Genomic DNA, 16,617 nt, shown 5'->3' on the forward strand with positions numbered 1-16,617 from the left:
ATTTCAGAGATTTTCTTACACTCACCCGTCCTTTGACGTACTGATGTCCAAGGATATAGATTTAATCGAAATCAGTTAAATTTTATTAACAAAAAAAAAAAAAAAAAAAATGTCTCCTTTTTAAGCATACCCTAAACATCTCTTATCGAAATTTTATTGTTTCGGTCGTATGGAGAAGCCCATCGTAGAACGTTCCCCTTATTTCCCCCTATGCCAAAAGCTATCGAAGCTATAGCCAAAATAAAATTAAATGAATCACATTTTATGGGTGAATTATGGCATCTTTTAGTTGTTGTTCATCCAAATGCCTTCGCTGTGATTCGATTTCCTCTAATTTGTGGCGATCGGGCAGGAAGCCGAGAGTCTTATATTTGTGCTCTATGCGCTGTTGCAATTCCGGCTGAAAGCGCCAAATGTTATCATCGATAATGGGATTTATAAGCAGGGACTTGGTATCGGGTTCCCTGTAATGGTGCAGCTGGGCGTAAGCAATGGGCACCGATTTGGCGGCACAACTGGCCTGCTCCGTGTGATAGAAGGTGAAATGGTTGTGGAGAGCCACCGCGAAACGAGTGTCATGCAAACATTTGGCCGCGTCGCCACGATTGCAATGCTGTTGGACACGCTCCACATGCTGAAGCATATAGAAGGAACTTGATAGATCCTTATAGACCTTGGGTCTTTCGGGATATCTGGGAAAATAGACATTGCGAAAACAGAAGCTAACCCATTCAGTGCAATTCTTTGGAGTCACATCCCCATAGTCGGGAACAATGCGAGCCAGCTCGACTAGTTCCGACCAATTGGTCACATTGTGCAATGGCATTATGACCTCATCGATATCAAAGACACCCACATAATCATAGCGATACATATTCCTGTAGAAGCAATCATTATAAGGTATCATTTCGTTGAGAACTCGATTAAAACCATCGTCCATCATGGCGTAGTGATGAAAATGAGTGGGCGAATGCGGTTCCCCTCGGCCCAACGACATGGGACGCAGTTCAACGAAATCAGAATTTGTTTCCAAATAGTGGTTGATCACACGCGACATATTCGTATGCATATTCCCGTCATAGAGAACGACTTTGCCAACACCAAGAAGTCGCATCAATTCCAACCATTCAATTAATCGCCAGGACTTATCGACATAAAGAAAGTCCATGGTCTTTACACAAACGGCAAATCGGAAGGCATTTGGATTGTCTGATTTTAGCACATCTTCTTTGTCCTCATCCGGTTCATAGATCACCTTCAATAAATTGGTGCCTCTTTTGCATCTCTCGGACACCAGGGATACCATCTGTGGTATCATCCATTTGAAGTCGCCCTCGGGCAGGGGGCAATCCAAAAAATGCGGATAGAATCGTTCGGGGGCCCAACCGAATGGCCACATCTTTTATGTGAACTTACTGGCACAATCACCGGCTCCTTTTGATCCTTTAGCCAGAATTGGCAATAGATTTTCGGATATTGATAATCTTTCGTCGATGGCGTGTCAACCATGGCCAAAAGTCGCACTAGCGGGGCCTCTGGAACTGCCTCCCGATTATCATAATAGGCTCCAAAGAGAAAATATGTGAGATTGTCCGTTTTAGCCGTTTGCCAGTAATCGTTGTGAAATCGGATATTCAATATATGTGGAGCGAATCCGCATTGTTTGGGGTCTTCTTTTAAATGTGTGTGATCAATTAACTCATCTAATGGAAATGAGGGCATTTCCTTGCGTATCCATTTCAAGCGTTGCTTCAATGCTGGTTCTAAAGGAAGTTACACCAGCATTTACAGTAGCTGTTAGTAAATGATACTAATTTGATTTTCATTCACACTCACCTCCTCTTCGGTCGATCAGCAGTTTATCGTAGATTTGCACCTTATTTGGCTTTCCCCCGAGCATTGAATTCTCTTGATTAATATAAACATTGCTTCGCATATACAAGCCCAAAAGAAACAGTAATTTCAAAAATATAATAACAAATAAAATTCGAAACAGTTGAATGCGATTAACTGACATATCTCCGAGTACGCTGAATGGCTCAAGTAGATTGACTTTCCAGCCCAAAGGTGCTCAGCTCGTTTATTTGATAAATATGTTTTCCCACAGAAAGGCAGTTTGTGTTGTGTTTAATGCAAATACCAACAGTAATGGTAAAATATGTTTCTATTACTCATACGAAATACGAAATATCTCTGACAAACAAATGAATCTACCTACGCACATTATACTCCTAGTTGGAATTGGCGTCACCTCATTTTGCCTCATTGACAATGCAATGAAAATTTAATATACTCTAACCCATGTGAACCATCACAAGCTATGTATTTTTCGATTTTTCAAATATATACATATATTATTGTTACATTACATTAAACAAATACAAGGTATTACAATATTATTTTATTTAAATATCTATTTTGGGTTCACATATGTACATATGTATGTTTGTATGTGAAGTTGGATTGGTAACGCCGAATGGCCTTATCATCTCAGAACAGCTGTGTCAAGAAATCTACAAGAGACGATGTGGCAAGCATCTCTTTTAAAGACAATAAGACATATGAAAGATGAAATAAGAAATGTTAAAGACGAATGACTAAAGACGAAACTTTCATCATTCGATTCAATCCCTATTATAGTCAATTATTAAACCTAAATATTATCTAAAATAAAACCTATTAACCAAATAATTGAATCTAAATCTAATAGGTACTTGTTATTCCTAAGGAATCTAATCCCAGGCCCATAAAATTTGCCGCTCATCAGCGGATGCTATAGAGAACTATGAAAAGAAGTCTAAAAAAGTACAAAATGTCGTCTTTAAATAAATGTCTTTAATCATTTCTGCACATTGCATAAGTATGTGTATGAGCGAAAGGAATACCGCCATAGATATTGAGAATATTCTCGATTCAGGACCTAATCGGAATAGAGGGTATAAACCTAAACGGACCTTGTTATTTCTATGGAATCAGAACCCAGTTCGACATGTATGTATATATGTATGTACAATATACATATACATATACATATCTGCTGATGTTTATATATTATTTTTGGCACATTTAGTTTTTGGTTTCTTTTTTGTTCTATCACATGACTGTGATATTTGTACAAGTTGAGTTACCAACTCTGAATACTTAAGGGAGTATTCTTAGTTGGGAATTTTTTGTTTAATTTGTGTTTGTTCAGCTAACATTATTCTAGAATATTTAGAATATCATCCCGAAAGGATTATGCGAAGTTCGAAGTTACTTTCGGAGATATGAAGTTTTTTTTTTGTGATTTTTCTCATTTTTTTCTTATGTAAAAAATTGGCTAAGAAAAGATTTTCAGTTTTGAACTGCCGCCATTTTCTAAATTATGATTGAGGTCGGGACCATTAGCATTTATGCTAAATAAAATGGCGTTTTAAGTTTAAATTTCAAGCGATCCTGCGTCGATTCTTATCCTTGCCGCCAGCAGGGCTCAACTTTGGAAGCCGAGAACTTCGTTTAATAACTCTTTCCGTTTTTAAATGATATTTAGTTATTTGGTCTTACTTTGAATTGATCGAGTCTGCTTTTATCAATTTATTTAAATCAATTATTTATTTTATCAATTAGGATAATGAGGTCGTTGACATAAAAAAAGACTGGCACACATCAGTTCAAAATTTCCACTTACGTCAAATAGATTTCAAAGCTGTGAGATCAGATGGATTTCTACGTCAGCAGCTGCAATACTCTGTGTTTGTTTAAATTTGAGAGTTTCCAGGCAAAATAAATTAACTATGGAGTCAGGTGGTGGGTCTTCGAATAACATAATGGCGGCAAACCGGAGCCAGACAGCCAGCCAGCCAGTCAGCTAGCCAGACGAAACAGAATGCCTGTGAGATAGGAGCTGAGACTGAGGCTTAGGAATCACTTGACTGTTGTTGCTACTTTGGTTGTACGTGGTTGTCGTCTTATTGCTTTCACAAAAGATTACAAAAGGGCGGAAAGAAAAGCAGAGCTTGGTATGCCACAGATAGCTGCACAAGGAGGGGAGGGGATGGAGGTGGAACAGTGGGTGGAGGTTATATACTGTGCTGCCGGCTCCTCCAAAAATCGCATACGAAAACGCACCTGAGCGCAAATGAATGATGATGACATTGCCACCATCCGAGGAGCAGAGTTCCTTAAAACTTTTGATGCAGTGATTCAGCAATGTTGGGAAATAGGTAAGTTTATATGAATTTACTTATAAAGTCTTCAGAAACTTCTACCTTTGCCATAGTGTCCTTAATAAGGAAACGAATACAAGTTTTCGATTTTGTCTTTAAAGAATACATCTCCAGCACTCGACAGAAGAAATTGATTTAGTATATTACTCTTAAAAAACAGTTGAAGGGTATCATAAAGTCCATATACTGAAATTTGTTATCATTGCATCACGTGTTGTATCCTTTCGTTAAAGCAAATTGCAATGTACGTGTGTGTGTGTGTGTGCTTTTGTGTTGGTGTGACCCATAGAATTGGCCCCATTCCCGAATGCGGCAACTTCTTTTGCTTGCGGCCACTAGGAGATGCTAAATTATTATTATGTGGGTGAGCATGGGGTAAGGAAGGCTTCACCCCAAAACTCCACTCCAAAAGTAAAGGTTTACCCGCCCCCCAATCTGTTCCTCTGCCCTCCTCCTTCTGCTTCACATGCTGTTGCATTTCACTTAAAATGCTTTTAACCAAAACATTAAGCAGCTGGTGTCACATTATATTAGAGGCACAAGTAGACCAGTTGGCCCAGGTTTAGTTAGCTGGAAGAAGCCACAGCCAAAGCCAAAGTTAGATTCAGCAGCCACGGCAGCAAAAAGGGGTAAACAGAACAAAAAGTTGCACAACAACAAATTTATGGCCTAAATAAAGAACAAGAAGAACTATTTCAGTTGATGATCTCAAGTGGCTGTTGAATAATAAATGGCTTAAAGGCAAACTGCTTAAACTCTGAACGAATTGTTATTTCCATTACTTTCGTTTACAAACAGAAAACATTGTATTTAAAATGCTAAAATGTTTTTACTTACATTTAGAATCTTTAAGAATTTCAAATGAGTTTTAAATGACAAATTGTTGTTCCAGTTTTTCATTTCACATAATGTCCATAGTCGACCTAATAAAAATTACGTATACGCAGAGTATGTCAGCTAGTCTAATATATGTATACTTATGGCTGACATTTAAATTAAATTCGAATTTTCATATCAACGAAAGTTTTCCGAACACTCAAGACAAAAGACTAAACGTTCGCTAAGTAACATCTTCAGTTACCCTGATAGTTGAGACACTTAATCAAATGTTTATAAACAACTTCCTCCTAAGAAGCAGGGGAATACGAGTATTCAATGAAATTATAGAAAACATTGCTGATCATTGCGAATCGAGGAATCTGATCAAGTACCTATATATATGTGTGCAGCATATGAAGAGAGTTTCACTTGGAAATTGATTTAGTGCGCATTCAAGTCTTTAGGTGAAAGGATCTCCTTATACCCTCGAAAAGTGTGAGTAACAATTGTATGGGAATGGGAAATATTGTATGCAAAGTGAAAGAGGTTTTTTCCATTTTTGAATTGGTTGCCTAATTGTTTATTTAAATTAAATTCTGCATAGTAAAAATTGTTTATCGTTTCTTAGTTGCTTACTTACTTTGCTGTAATTCACTTTGGCTTCGAATAATTGATGGCATTCGTCTAGGAAATTTGCACTTTAAGCTGATTTTATGCTAAAATATAACAATTTCTCTTTGGTTGCACTAAACATGGTGCATCTTTAGAGAGAAAGCGAGAGAGAGAGAGAGAGTGAGAGAAAGGGAGAGTAGCTTAGAGTGGGGGGGCAGATGAATTATGTATGTATGTTCGGTTCCAGGCATAGTCTATAAATCACTCTAAATACTCCGAATAGACTTCTTGCATGTTTGGAGTCGAGGCCAAGGCCACGGCAGAATGGCAGACCGGGCCGGGCAGCCCGACGACCGGACAAACAAACAGCTGGACAGTTGGACAGCTTAAACATTTGTGGTTGGACATGTGCCAAGACAGGAGAAAAACCAATTGGTTTGCTTGTGAACAAGCGGTTTTAAGGAGCATTCAATGGGCACGAAGGGAAAGTTCTTGTGTAAAGTGAAATACTTAAAGCTCAGACCTAAACTCAACCTCACTATCGGTGATAGTATAACAACTTTTTATTAGTTGGCTTGTATCTTAACAATTTGAATTGGAATTCACTAGAAGCCAAATATTCACTTGGGTCATTAAGTTTGGCTATGCCTTAGTGACGTCGGGGTCACTAAAAGTATAAAAGCGTTATGCATACCCATGATTTGCACTAATTTAATTCTTGACTGCTCTAACTAGGTATGCTTATGCTGTTGCTTGCTGTTTCTCTTCCCAAGTTGCCTCTTAATCACTATAAAAATATTTGGCAAAGCTTTGGGAATCTCTGTGTCTGTGTGTGTGTATATGTGTGTGCGTGTGTGCACACTAACCTGAACTGCAGCAGTAGAGAGAATCATCAGTATGATTAATTGATGAAAATCCTTTTTGCCATGCAGGATAATAAATTACAATATACAGGGCAACGGCAACAGGATGGATGTATGGGGCAGGTGGGACAGATGCCAGATGCCAGATGAGAGGGAAACAGAAACACAGTTGGAGTGGGGGGCAGGGGCAAGTCAGGAGAGAGATGATGGAAGCAGACATGTAGCATGTGCTGCAAATAGCTAAAACAGACACTCACACTTACACTCACACTCTCATCACATACATATGAAGCAACTTTGATTTCGCACGCGGCACACACACACACACACGCACACCTAGAACCATGCATATGCATGAGGTTGTACTGATGTGTGTGTGTGTGTGTGTGCGTGTGTTGGCCCCTGCATTGAATTAAATTCTAGCGAACTAGGGCGTATTGCGTGGGCGTGGTTCCGTTCACAACGCGCTGCTTTGCCTGCCTGTTTCCCGAAATTAGCTTAATTTCATTTAAAAGGATACAGCACTGCAGGCATCCAGCCAACCAGCCAACCAGCCAAGCAGCCAGCCAGTCAGGCATCCAGCACAAAGTTGCTCCATTCCACCTTACCTTACCCATTAACTTCCACTCATTTCGCATTTCGCTGGTCCTAGGGTTGGATAGACATGGCTATATATGTATGTACATATACTAGTAAGTAAGTAGGTATAGAAATTTTTGGTGAAATTTTACTTTTGTGGATCTTTAAGACATGTCGTCGGGGTCACCAAATGGCATTTTCATTACTTTCATGTAGTTCAACACATATAATTAAAGTCGGTTTGGAAAAAATCCCAATCTATTCAAAAACTATGATATAGGATTAGAGCCAAGTGGAAAAGTGAAACTTTTAGGGTACTGCGATTTCGTTTTGATTGTGTAAGATTTACTTTTATTTCATTTTTCCTGCCATATTTTAATTTTTTCTCATTTTCTTTTAGCTCTTGCCACCTTGCGACCACCCTCCATTATTGCCGTTGCGGCTAAATATGTATGTATATGTATGTAGGGTAAGGGTATGTACATATATACGCACTGTGTGTATGTATGTACGTCTGTTTATAATTCATTAGTTTGCTAAATATATTTCCGAGCTTAATTGGATAGTAAAGCACACGACTAAGCTCATAGAGCAGCCAACCATTCAGCCAGTCAGCCAGTCAGGCAAACTGCACACAGCTTGGCACAGTCCTTGACGATGTCTGATTAAAGCGGTCCAAATGAATGTGTGACGGAAGGAAGTTAAGGCATTGAGGGGTGAATTAATTCACACAGATAGACACACACTCAAACACTGCTGCTGCATTCGCTTATTCATTTGTATTCATGTGCATATTGAGGCAATTTTTGCATCAGACTAGCAATTAAATTGCCAATCCGTTAAGCCTCTTTTCAACTTTGTTTTCGTTTTGTGCCATCAATGCCATCATTAACATAGAAGATCCCCACGAGCACAAGCAAAGGCCTGTCAAATGTTACTGTATACATACATATATATTGAACATTCGAACAACTATCGAAATATTAATGATAAGATATTAACAATTAATCCCATTTACTCTTTAGAATATGTTAACGCAAAGACGACAAAGACGACGACATCGCCGCTTACCACGACTTCCCACACCCGTCCCCATCCATCGAGCCTACCCATTTGTGTTTGAAAAAATTGTCCAATTGCCATTGCCAACACCCGATCCTCTGCTTTTGTGGGTCAATCGACTGCTGCAATGCCAAATCGAGGACTATAGCGATTTCTGTAGCGGCGCTGCCTTCTGTCAGCTGCTGCATCTTGTGTATCCACAGTTTATTGACTTACGTTTAGTATATTTCCAATGCAGTCATGTGGTTCAATATATATTAAACTATGAGTATCTGCAGTTGGGTCTGGCACGGGCTCAAATCTTTTTCCACATTCCCGTGGGACGTTTGATCACAGAGGATGAGAGGCGAGAGTCTCGCAAATTGCTCAATTGGTTCCATGACGTCTACGTGCAACGGGAGCCAAAACATCGTCGTGTCTATAATGCGGTTGATGAGCGTTTCGATCAGAAAATAACTAAGAAACTTAACCCTTTGGATCGCAACGTTGTTTGGCAGTACTTCTTTGAGACGGAGGCTCGCGTGGCGAGTGTAAATCGCTTGACACCGGAGCCACTGAAGCATTTGCCCGCCATGATCTATGCCACCCAATTGAGTCGCATGGCCATCTATGTGAATAAGGGAATGTTCGGTCTGGCCAATGTGGAAGTCGAACGTGATTTGATTACCCTCAACAATTATGGCGATCGTGAGAGACCTTCACGTTTCTATTGGGCCGAAAGGGATCTGGTGGTAGGTCCCAAAATGGCTTCCCAATATTTACATTTATCTGAAATAATGTCTCTGACTATCTAAAAATTCAGTTGGATTTGCAGCGTTTGCGTGTGGCTCGTGGCAAATTGCCAAAGCGTCTGGATGTTAATCGTCGGCAGCGTTTCGATCCACAACCCTGGGAGCCTCCTTACTTGCTTCCCGATGAGCTGCAATCCCTGATCACAGGTCGCTCGTTGGCGAATATCTCCTTGATGCTGAGTGCCGTGGCCCGTGGATGTTATCCCCTGCGTTGCCTGAACAATTTGCGTCGTCTGTTCAATGTGCGCCTTCTAATGGTGAGCTACACCGAATGGGTATCCAGTTTGGTCCACCAACAACCAGAGGATCTACTCAAATGCAGTGAGGACGACAATGGTCTTGTACTGGTGGTCATTAATCTCAATTTGGCCAATCTAAGTGACCTGGCCCACTGGTCGAAGCAAACGCGTCAGGAGCGTTTCAGAAAACGCCAGATTATCCTGCTGCCTGGCTACATTGGAGACCAAATCGAGACTTTGCGTGAAATAACCGAACGTCGTCTGCTCGTGACATCTTTGTCGTCAACTCTGGCCAATGTGTTGCCCATTACGGAACCTTTGGATGGGGCTCATGAGCAACGTTTGGCATTGGCTCTCGAAGACTATATTATGCAAAATCACATCACAAATCCAACGGAGGAGATTAAGAGTCAAAGCTACTATAATACCCTCATGCCCGACAATTGTGTTGTGACTTAAGCCCCCTTTTCCCCCCCCACCCCTACCAGCAACAAGTTGAACTACTTGAACTTTGAATGAGCAATTAGAACTGGTTTTTGTTTCAGTAGTCTGTACTCACATACACATACAAGTACACATATATATATCAGATAAACCCAATGTCATGGATAATAACGCGTGACTTGGACACTTGAAGAAAACTTAGCAAAGCGCAGCAACATCCGTTTAAATAAAGCTGTAATGAATTTAATATGCATAATAATTACATTTTCAATCATTTCCTATACAGCCTGTTCGTTTTTCTCAGTGTACAAAACAAGTCAAATAATAATTAAATTACGAAATAGACAACTTGAACGAAAAACAAACTCCACAAACCAAAAATAGAAGAAAAGTCGAAAAACCCTCACGTATGTATCCATAATGGTCGTCTTCGGTTTCAGTTGCCATTGAAAAGTTAAGTCATTGTAAAGTCTTCAACTAAATGAGCTATATAAACCCATAATATACTTATATTGCATTGTATAAGAAATATTATACATATTCATCATCATATCGCACCTGGAATAACTCTGAAATGGACTATGAACCAATTTTAAGCAGGAAAACGTTGAGGAAACTGATTCACTGACGTTTCCAGGGAATCGAACCTTATTGTCTTTATGTTCTTTGTGCTAAAACAAATTCTATACCCTTGTCATATGTAAGGCATATCGATTAGCTAAAGCCTAAGAATTTCAAGGTGTTTCTTTTAAAACTCCAAATATTTTATTTTAGTTGTTATGCGGTATTCAGTTTACGGTTACCATTACCTATTCATCCATTATCAATAATGTTTAGCTTATAAATAATATATTAGCCATGGTTCGCAATGATAAGATAACCCGATAAGTTATTTTCTACCACCTTTTTTCTTCTTCGTGTTTTTTTTTTGTAAGTCAAGCGATATCGTCATTCGGTATATGTATTTTTATAATTGGTATGTTTGGTCTCCAGGCCGTCCGTTTTGTAATTTGTAAAACGGATGACAGATTACAACTCGTATAGAATTGGAATGGGACTAACTATGATACTATGTTTGGAAGGGGCAGTGTGGGGGTATCTTAGTACTGCTTTGTACTTTGCCTCCATACACCCACACACACACACAATTGGTGTGTGCATGATAGTCACACTTACTCATTACCCAGAGACAAAGTAAGTTTTTCCATTGGCAAAATGAATAAATGTTCCGGACCTGGTGCCGAAGTGTAAATGCTTTCGTAGTCGTCTGATTGACAATGGTCGTGCCACAGTGGTTCGAATGCTATATAAACTAAAAACTAACAACCAAACGAAATTGGAATTCCATATAAATATCCCTTGGCCATTCAAGGTTTCTGTATTAAACTAAAACAGTTTTAATAGCTAAATTGTCTTAGCTAAGTCTCGCTAGAGCTCATCTGTTTGCATTAAGCTTTGTTTTGTTTAACCACAGACCACTGTGGCAAGGCAGCTTATCAGAGTTTCGTTGCCTGATCGGTGGCCACGGCTGCGGCAGTGAAGCTACTCAACGAGAAACCGCATTCATTGAGACAAAGCAAAGCACGGCGGACGTCCACCGAAGAGAAGTGAACCGAGAGGCAGCGAATTCGAGACGAGTATATACATATCTTAAGCCAAAATGAACAAATATGTCTTGATGGCTGTATGCCTGATGGCCACTTTGGGGGCCATATTAATCGAGGTGCAGGCCAGTCCCAAGCCGCAGCAGGTGAATGCCGGTCAATTGGGTGGCTTGACATCCCAGTTCCTGCCGCCAGAATATCGGAATACAAATGTCAGCGTGGGTAAGTGACATAATGACTGATTTCTGAAATCAACCAATGAACGATAACTGATCAGTGCAACAATTTCCAACTCAGATGACATCAAACGCATGTACAGAGAGAAATGCAAAAAAGTCACCGGTTCGGAGAATTCCACTCTCTATTTGGAGATTGAGAAGGCCACAGCCAAAATGTCTACATGTTTGTCCAAGGTGGCAAATCTAACGGCATTGCAAGAGGAAATGGAGGTGGCAAAACCAACTGGCGATTTGGATACAGTATTCCACAAGTATTGCCAAAAGGCCCCCGAGGCGGAGAACTGTGTCAAGGAGTTCAATGAGAAAATCCAGCCATGTCTGAGCGCTGAGGAGAAAAACCAACAGGCCACCATGATGCGTATTGGTGCCGCTCTCTTGGGATTCGCCTGCACTCGAGGTGGTGACCAGATTGCCCTATTTGTTGCCGAACAGGGTCCCGAGTGCCTGGAAGCCAACAAGGAGGCCATCAGCCACTGCATGAACCGTTCGTTCCATCAGTATATTCCCAAAGATGGCCAGATCTCCGATCTGATGAGTCGCCCCGAACTGCTGTTCACGCCCACCCACTGCGTCGATTTGCAGAGTTTCGAGGCATGTGTGGTGCATCATTTGGAGCAATGTTCCGAGATTACACCCGCGAATATAGTTCAGTCGATTTTCCGTTTCGTTAAGAACGAGACCGACTGCCAGGCCTGGATGAATGCCCGATCCAATGAGAAGCCAATACTGATGGCCGCCAGCGGGAATGGCACAGGAGCTGCCACTCAATTAACCACCACTCTAGCGAGTACTTTAATCCTAACTATGGGTGCCATGGTCCTACGTAACTAGTTAATCAAATAAATCCGATACACAAGCTTTATAGGGTAAAATTTCTTTTGCAATTTTCTTAGTGCTTTAAAAGGTTTTTTTTTTTTTTTTTTTTTTTTTTTTTTTTTTGTATCATGTTCTTAGAGGGTTGCGTCATATTGTTCACCTTCCACCTTGCAATTACCTCTACCTACCATATTTATTGCTAATAATAAACGAAACGATTGCTAAGTATATAAAATGAATGGTCTTTTCTATGGTCTGACTGATACATGTCCACAGATACAGATAGCCCGCCATAAGATTGACCGAAATCGCAAAAATGAAATACAGAACTCAGAAGTTTTGCCATTCAAAGCGAAAATATATTGCTGATTCGACTGAATCGGAACCAAGAAGTTGAAGGGCCTTGGACAAATGCTGCGGCAAAAGAAACAAATTATCACACAGTAAAAATAAATATTTATGTATACACACACATATACAAAAATAAGAATCGAATTGTTCGATAAGATAGAACATTTACGATATGCATGAATTAGGTTAATTTTATTTGAAACTTTCGGTGCAAATTCCCAAAAACTTATTTTATTTACATATACTTGTTGGGTTTTTCAAAAACCCCCCAAAAAAAGGGTTACCCGGCAACAGCTCAAAAATCTAAATGTTAAATGGTTTATTTTAAAATCGTCGCTGGGATAGTTTAAACTTTATTAACAATAGACTTTTTGTTATAGTTTTTGTGTTTTCTGTTTTAGTTCAGTTTTTTTTTTCGCGATTTGACAAATATTTACCACTAAATATGCTCAATTGGCATATGTCTCATACATTGTTCTTTGATAAGAGTTAACTTGAATCAACAGACACACAAACGAATAACAAACAAGTAAACAGTCAAGTAAAAACAAAGAGAAATACTGAATGAATAATTGAAGTGACGAAAATTTCATCCACCGTCCAAGTGTCTCTCTCTCTCTCTCTCTCTTAAACTCTCTTTCTCACTCACACATTGGGTTTCCAGTTTGATCGTTTCATTAATATTTGCTTTAAGAAGCATTGTCATTAAAATAAGCCTTCTTAATTGTTTGGATTAGCAAAAAGCTAGTAAAGCGAAAATATCGAAATGAGATACCAAATGTCTCAACATTTTGATAAGACTTGTTGCAAGGGTATATAAAAGAAACAGAGACAGAGAGATAAAAGCTTTTTATTGTCAAATAAATGAATACTAGAAATCGTAGCATAGTTTTAGGCTGTTATTGATCAACGTTCGGACGCAGGTGGTATTTAATTTAAAGCAATACTAATGTCAAATTAATTAATAGTCTTAAAGGCATATCAATTCTTGGTAATTGATATCGCTATCTCGATCTTTACTGATACGAATTACATATAAGTTTTGCCAATTTAATAGCTCTATCACGACAAAATTAGACGATTGCGTTTAAAAGCAATCATTCAGTGCAAAACTGAAAAACAAAGCAAATTAAAATATCTAAAAAACTAGATAGCAGGGACCGAAAATAATTATTGTTATTAATTTTGTTAGATTTATCTTATAACAGTTACGGTGTTTTGCGGGGGTCCATGGTAATAGTTGAAGTGAGCATATGTATATTTCTGCGACATCGTTTCACCGATAATATAGTACAGTGAGAATATGAAAAGTGTACCATTCTGAACGCCATCATCATCATTGTCATCATCATAATACTTATTATCGCCAAATAACACAATAAATTTGCATCAATCAATTCAGACATGTCCATTGGCTTTGACTGAAATCGATTGCCTAAGAATGTTAGCAATCGAGAAAGTCAACTACTTGAGATTAAATATGAGTAAAATTGAGTATATTTCTAATCCCATTTAGCTTTACACACTCATCTCATATCAGTAGCTAGAAAAAAGAGAAGAAACAAATTTTTATCTAAAAATCCATTATGCTGGTAATATCATTCACGAGGTAGCGAAATGCCCATCAAATGTGATATTTTCCTTTTGTTCTTAAGTAAAATTGCAAGTTATAAAGATATCTCAAGGTTTTCCCTATAACTCATGTGATAAGACATTCAGTGAAAGTGTCTACATCAATAAAAGACTAAAGTTGTACAATGAGTTGAGGAAGACTTTTATCACAAACTATTTGTTGACTTTTTTCAATATAATTTTTGGATAGACTACAATCTCGAGTATGAAGATAGCTGTAGATGAGGGTCATCGTATAAAGTCATTTTGTTTTGGTTTATTTATATTGTAATTTATTTATTATTATTTTTGGCAGACCAATCAAATCACAATTGTGTCTGTTGTCTGTTGATTGACTGATTAGACCAGGTATATCATTTAATATGTACAGCACAGCCCTACCCTGATATATAGCCCTACCTGATTATAGCTGAGTATATGTGAATGTATTTACAGTCATAAACTTAAACATAGAAAAAAAAAATAAACTTAGAATTAAACCTAAATGGTATTTAGCCTCAGACGTTATTTAGTAGCCAGTATCTGTTCCTGCTGTTGTGTCTGTTCCTCTGCTAGATCCTCCTCTAGTAATTCATCTAAGGATTGTTCCTCTTCCAAATTACCAATCGTTTGCTGTGCACCATCATTCAAATGAATCCACACATGCTCGACATTTTTACGCAATTCTGAAGCGAATCTCCATATGCTACGATCCTCGACCAGTTCGGAAGGCTCATACTTCTTGTCCGGTTCGCGATAATGCTGCATTTGGCCATGTTCGGTGCTGACAGTTCGTGGCCTGCAGCCATCTGTTATCCATTTCAGAGTGAAATGATTGTGTAGCGTTATAGATAAGTTGGTATTATGAAAGCATTTAGTGGCCTGGCCAGGACGTGAGTAATTCCGATGACGCATCACATGCTGGAGAACATAGAGCTCTTCGGACTGTTCGGCTTCCTCGTGGTTGGTGGCATCGCCCACAGCCTTGCTGAAGTAGGTGTTGATAAAGCAAAACGCAACAAAACCTTTGGGACACTTTGTCGATGGTTTGCTTAACTCGGTTGCCATCGTGGTCTCTAGAACCTGCTGCCAGTTGGTCAAATTGCCCAAGGGCAAAATCACCTCGTCGATATCCACATTCAGAAGGTAATCATGACGATACATATTGCGATAGAAGCAATCATTGTAAGGAATTAGCTCATTCAGACGTTTAACTAGAAGCCGCTGTTGGAGTAGCATATGTTGATAGTGCTTCAAACGGGGCATACCATTGGCCATGGTCAAGGGTCGCAGCTCCAGGAAGCCCTCATGCTGATAATAGTCCAACACCCGCTGCACTGACGGATGCACATCGTACATGTAGGCATAGATACGTGTGGCGCCCATTATGCGTTGCATTTCAAACCATTCGATAAGACGTTCCGACAAATCCACATAGGGGAAATCAAAGCCCTTAACACAGACCCCGAAATTCAGTGCTTTCGGACTGATCGCTGTTGTATTCGTGTCATCGTCAGTGTCATTATTATCGTTATTCGTGTTCCGTTCGTAGTGCACTCTAAGCGAATTGGTGGCCTTCTTGCATTCATCGGTAACTAAAGACACTGTTCTTGGTATGGCATCGATTAGGTTTGGCGGCACCTCTTTGGGCAATGGACAACTGAGTAAGTGGGGATAACTCAGCTGAGGCTTATTTCCCCACGCCTTCACCCACACGCTGACAAATGCGGTGACATTCACGATTATCGGTTGACTGTGATTGTCGTACCACAGATGACAATATGTTGGTGGGAAACCATCACCGATTTGATTCGCTGTGCCCAGCACTCTCACTCGGGGCCCTTCTGTGCCATCCTGCCGTGTATCCAAGTAGGCAGCATACAGTCGAAATGTGACATTCGCATTCAAGAAACTCTGCCAATATATGTTGTGCAATTGCAGCTCCAATGGATCCGGATAGGGAGCACAGGTCTTATTTAAACGATACGTTTTTGGTTTGGCCTGATAATACCAATATTTATAATCCACTTCTGGTAATTCCTGCTCCAATTGTAAAACTAATTGCTCATCGACGGGCTCTTCAACGTACTGAACGGCTGGCGGCGTCACTTTATTAATTGTAGGAGGCGATGAAACCGCTGCCTTAGCTCTGTATGACAGCAATGCATCGTGCAATTGCTGCCGTGTGTCATGGTGACCAATGTTGATCACCAGCAGCAGGGCGAACAGTGCCAGAAATACCAAAATAGTTGCTTTGGCAAAACCACCTCTTAGTGCCATGACGGCTAATAGCAAACTAGAACGCCGGTAGCATTACCATAACTGCTATAGTTTGGCCACCAATCTAATCGGTTTGATAAAGAGCCATCTTATCTGGTATAC

At 39.7% G+C, this 16,617-nt stretch overlaps 3 protein-coding genes and 1 long non-coding RNA gene across 4 annotated transcripts; 2 read left to right on the forward strand and 2 right to left on the reverse strand.

Moving 5' to 3' along the window:
* Nucleotides 1–262: 262 nt before the first annotated feature.
* LOC137573414 (uncharacterized) lies at nucleotides 263–1,900 on the reverse strand. Its single transcript, XM_068285350.1, has 3 exons — nucleotides 1,837–1,900; nucleotides 1,417–1,763; nucleotides 263–1,333 (listed from the first exon to the last, which is right to left on the reverse strand). The coding sequence occupies exons 1-3, from the start codon at nucleotides 1,898–1,900 to the stop codon at nucleotides 263–265; spliced, it is 1,482 nt and encodes a 493-aa protein (XP_068141451.1).
* Nucleotides 1,901–5,497: 3,597 nt separating this feature from the next.
* On the forward strand, nucleotides 5,498–8,331 carry LOC137573455 (uncharacterized). Its single transcript, XR_011031889.1, has 3 exons — nucleotides 5,498–5,519; nucleotides 7,479–7,528; nucleotides 8,104–8,331. It is a non-coding gene; the product is annotated as an uncharacterized lncRNA (long non-coding RNA).
* A 2,826-nt stretch (nucleotides 8,332–11,157) lies between these two features.
* LOC137573224 (27 kDa hemolymph protein) lies at nucleotides 11,158–12,508 on the forward strand. Its single transcript, XM_068285096.1, has 2 exons — nucleotides 11,158–11,440; nucleotides 11,516–12,508. Exons 1-2 carry the CDS (start codon nucleotides 11,275–11,277, stop codon nucleotides 12,286–12,288), a joined length of 939 nt encoding a protein of 312 aa, XP_068141197.1. The 5' UTR covers nucleotides 11,158–11,274; the 3' UTR covers nucleotides 12,289–12,508.
* Nucleotides 12,509–14,507: 1,999 nt separating this feature from the next.
* On the reverse strand, nucleotides 14,508–16,521 carry LOC137573268 (uncharacterized). Its single transcript, XM_068285156.1, has one exon. It carries the CDS (start codon nucleotides 16,513–16,515, stop codon nucleotides 14,761–14,763), a length of 1,755 nt encoding a protein of 584 aa, XP_068141257.1. The 5' UTR covers nucleotides 16,516–16,521; the 3' UTR covers nucleotides 14,508–14,760.
* Between the last annotated feature and the right edge of the window lie 96 nt (nucleotides 16,522–16,617).

Source organism: Drosophila tropicalis, unplaced genomic scaffold (genome assembly GCF_018151085.1).
Source record: "Drosophila tropicalis isolate 14030-0801.00 unplaced genomic scaffold, ASM1815108v1 contig_4, whole genome shotgun sequence".
Taxonomy (NCBI): domain Eukaryota; kingdom Metazoa; phylum Arthropoda; class Insecta; order Diptera; family Drosophilidae; genus Drosophila; species Drosophila tropicalis.

Coding starts and splice junctions, on each gene's coding strand:
- LOC137573268 (XM_068285156.1), bottom strand. CDS start 16,515: ATGGCACTAAGAGGTGGTTTTGCCAAAGCAACTATTTTGGTATTTCTG.
- LOC137573224 (XM_068285096.1), top strand. CDS start 11,275: ATGAACAAATATGTCTTGATGGCTGTATGCCTGATGGCCACTTTGGGG. Junction 11,441..11,515: donor GAATACAAATGTCAGCGTGG/GTAAGTGACATA, acceptor TTTCCAACTCAG/ATGACATCAAACGCATGTAC.
- LOC137573414 (XM_068285350.1), bottom strand. CDS start 1,900: ATGCTCGGGGGAAAGCCAAATAAGGTGCAAATCTACGATAAACTGCTG. Junction 1,764..1,836: donor GCTGATCGACCGAAGAGGAG/GTGAGTGTGAAT, acceptor AACTTCCTTTAG/AACCAGCATTGAAGCAACGC. Junction 1,334..1,416: donor AGGAGCCGGTGATTGTGCCA/GTAAGTTCACAT, acceptor CCCCTGCCCGAG/GGCGACTTCAAATGGATGAT.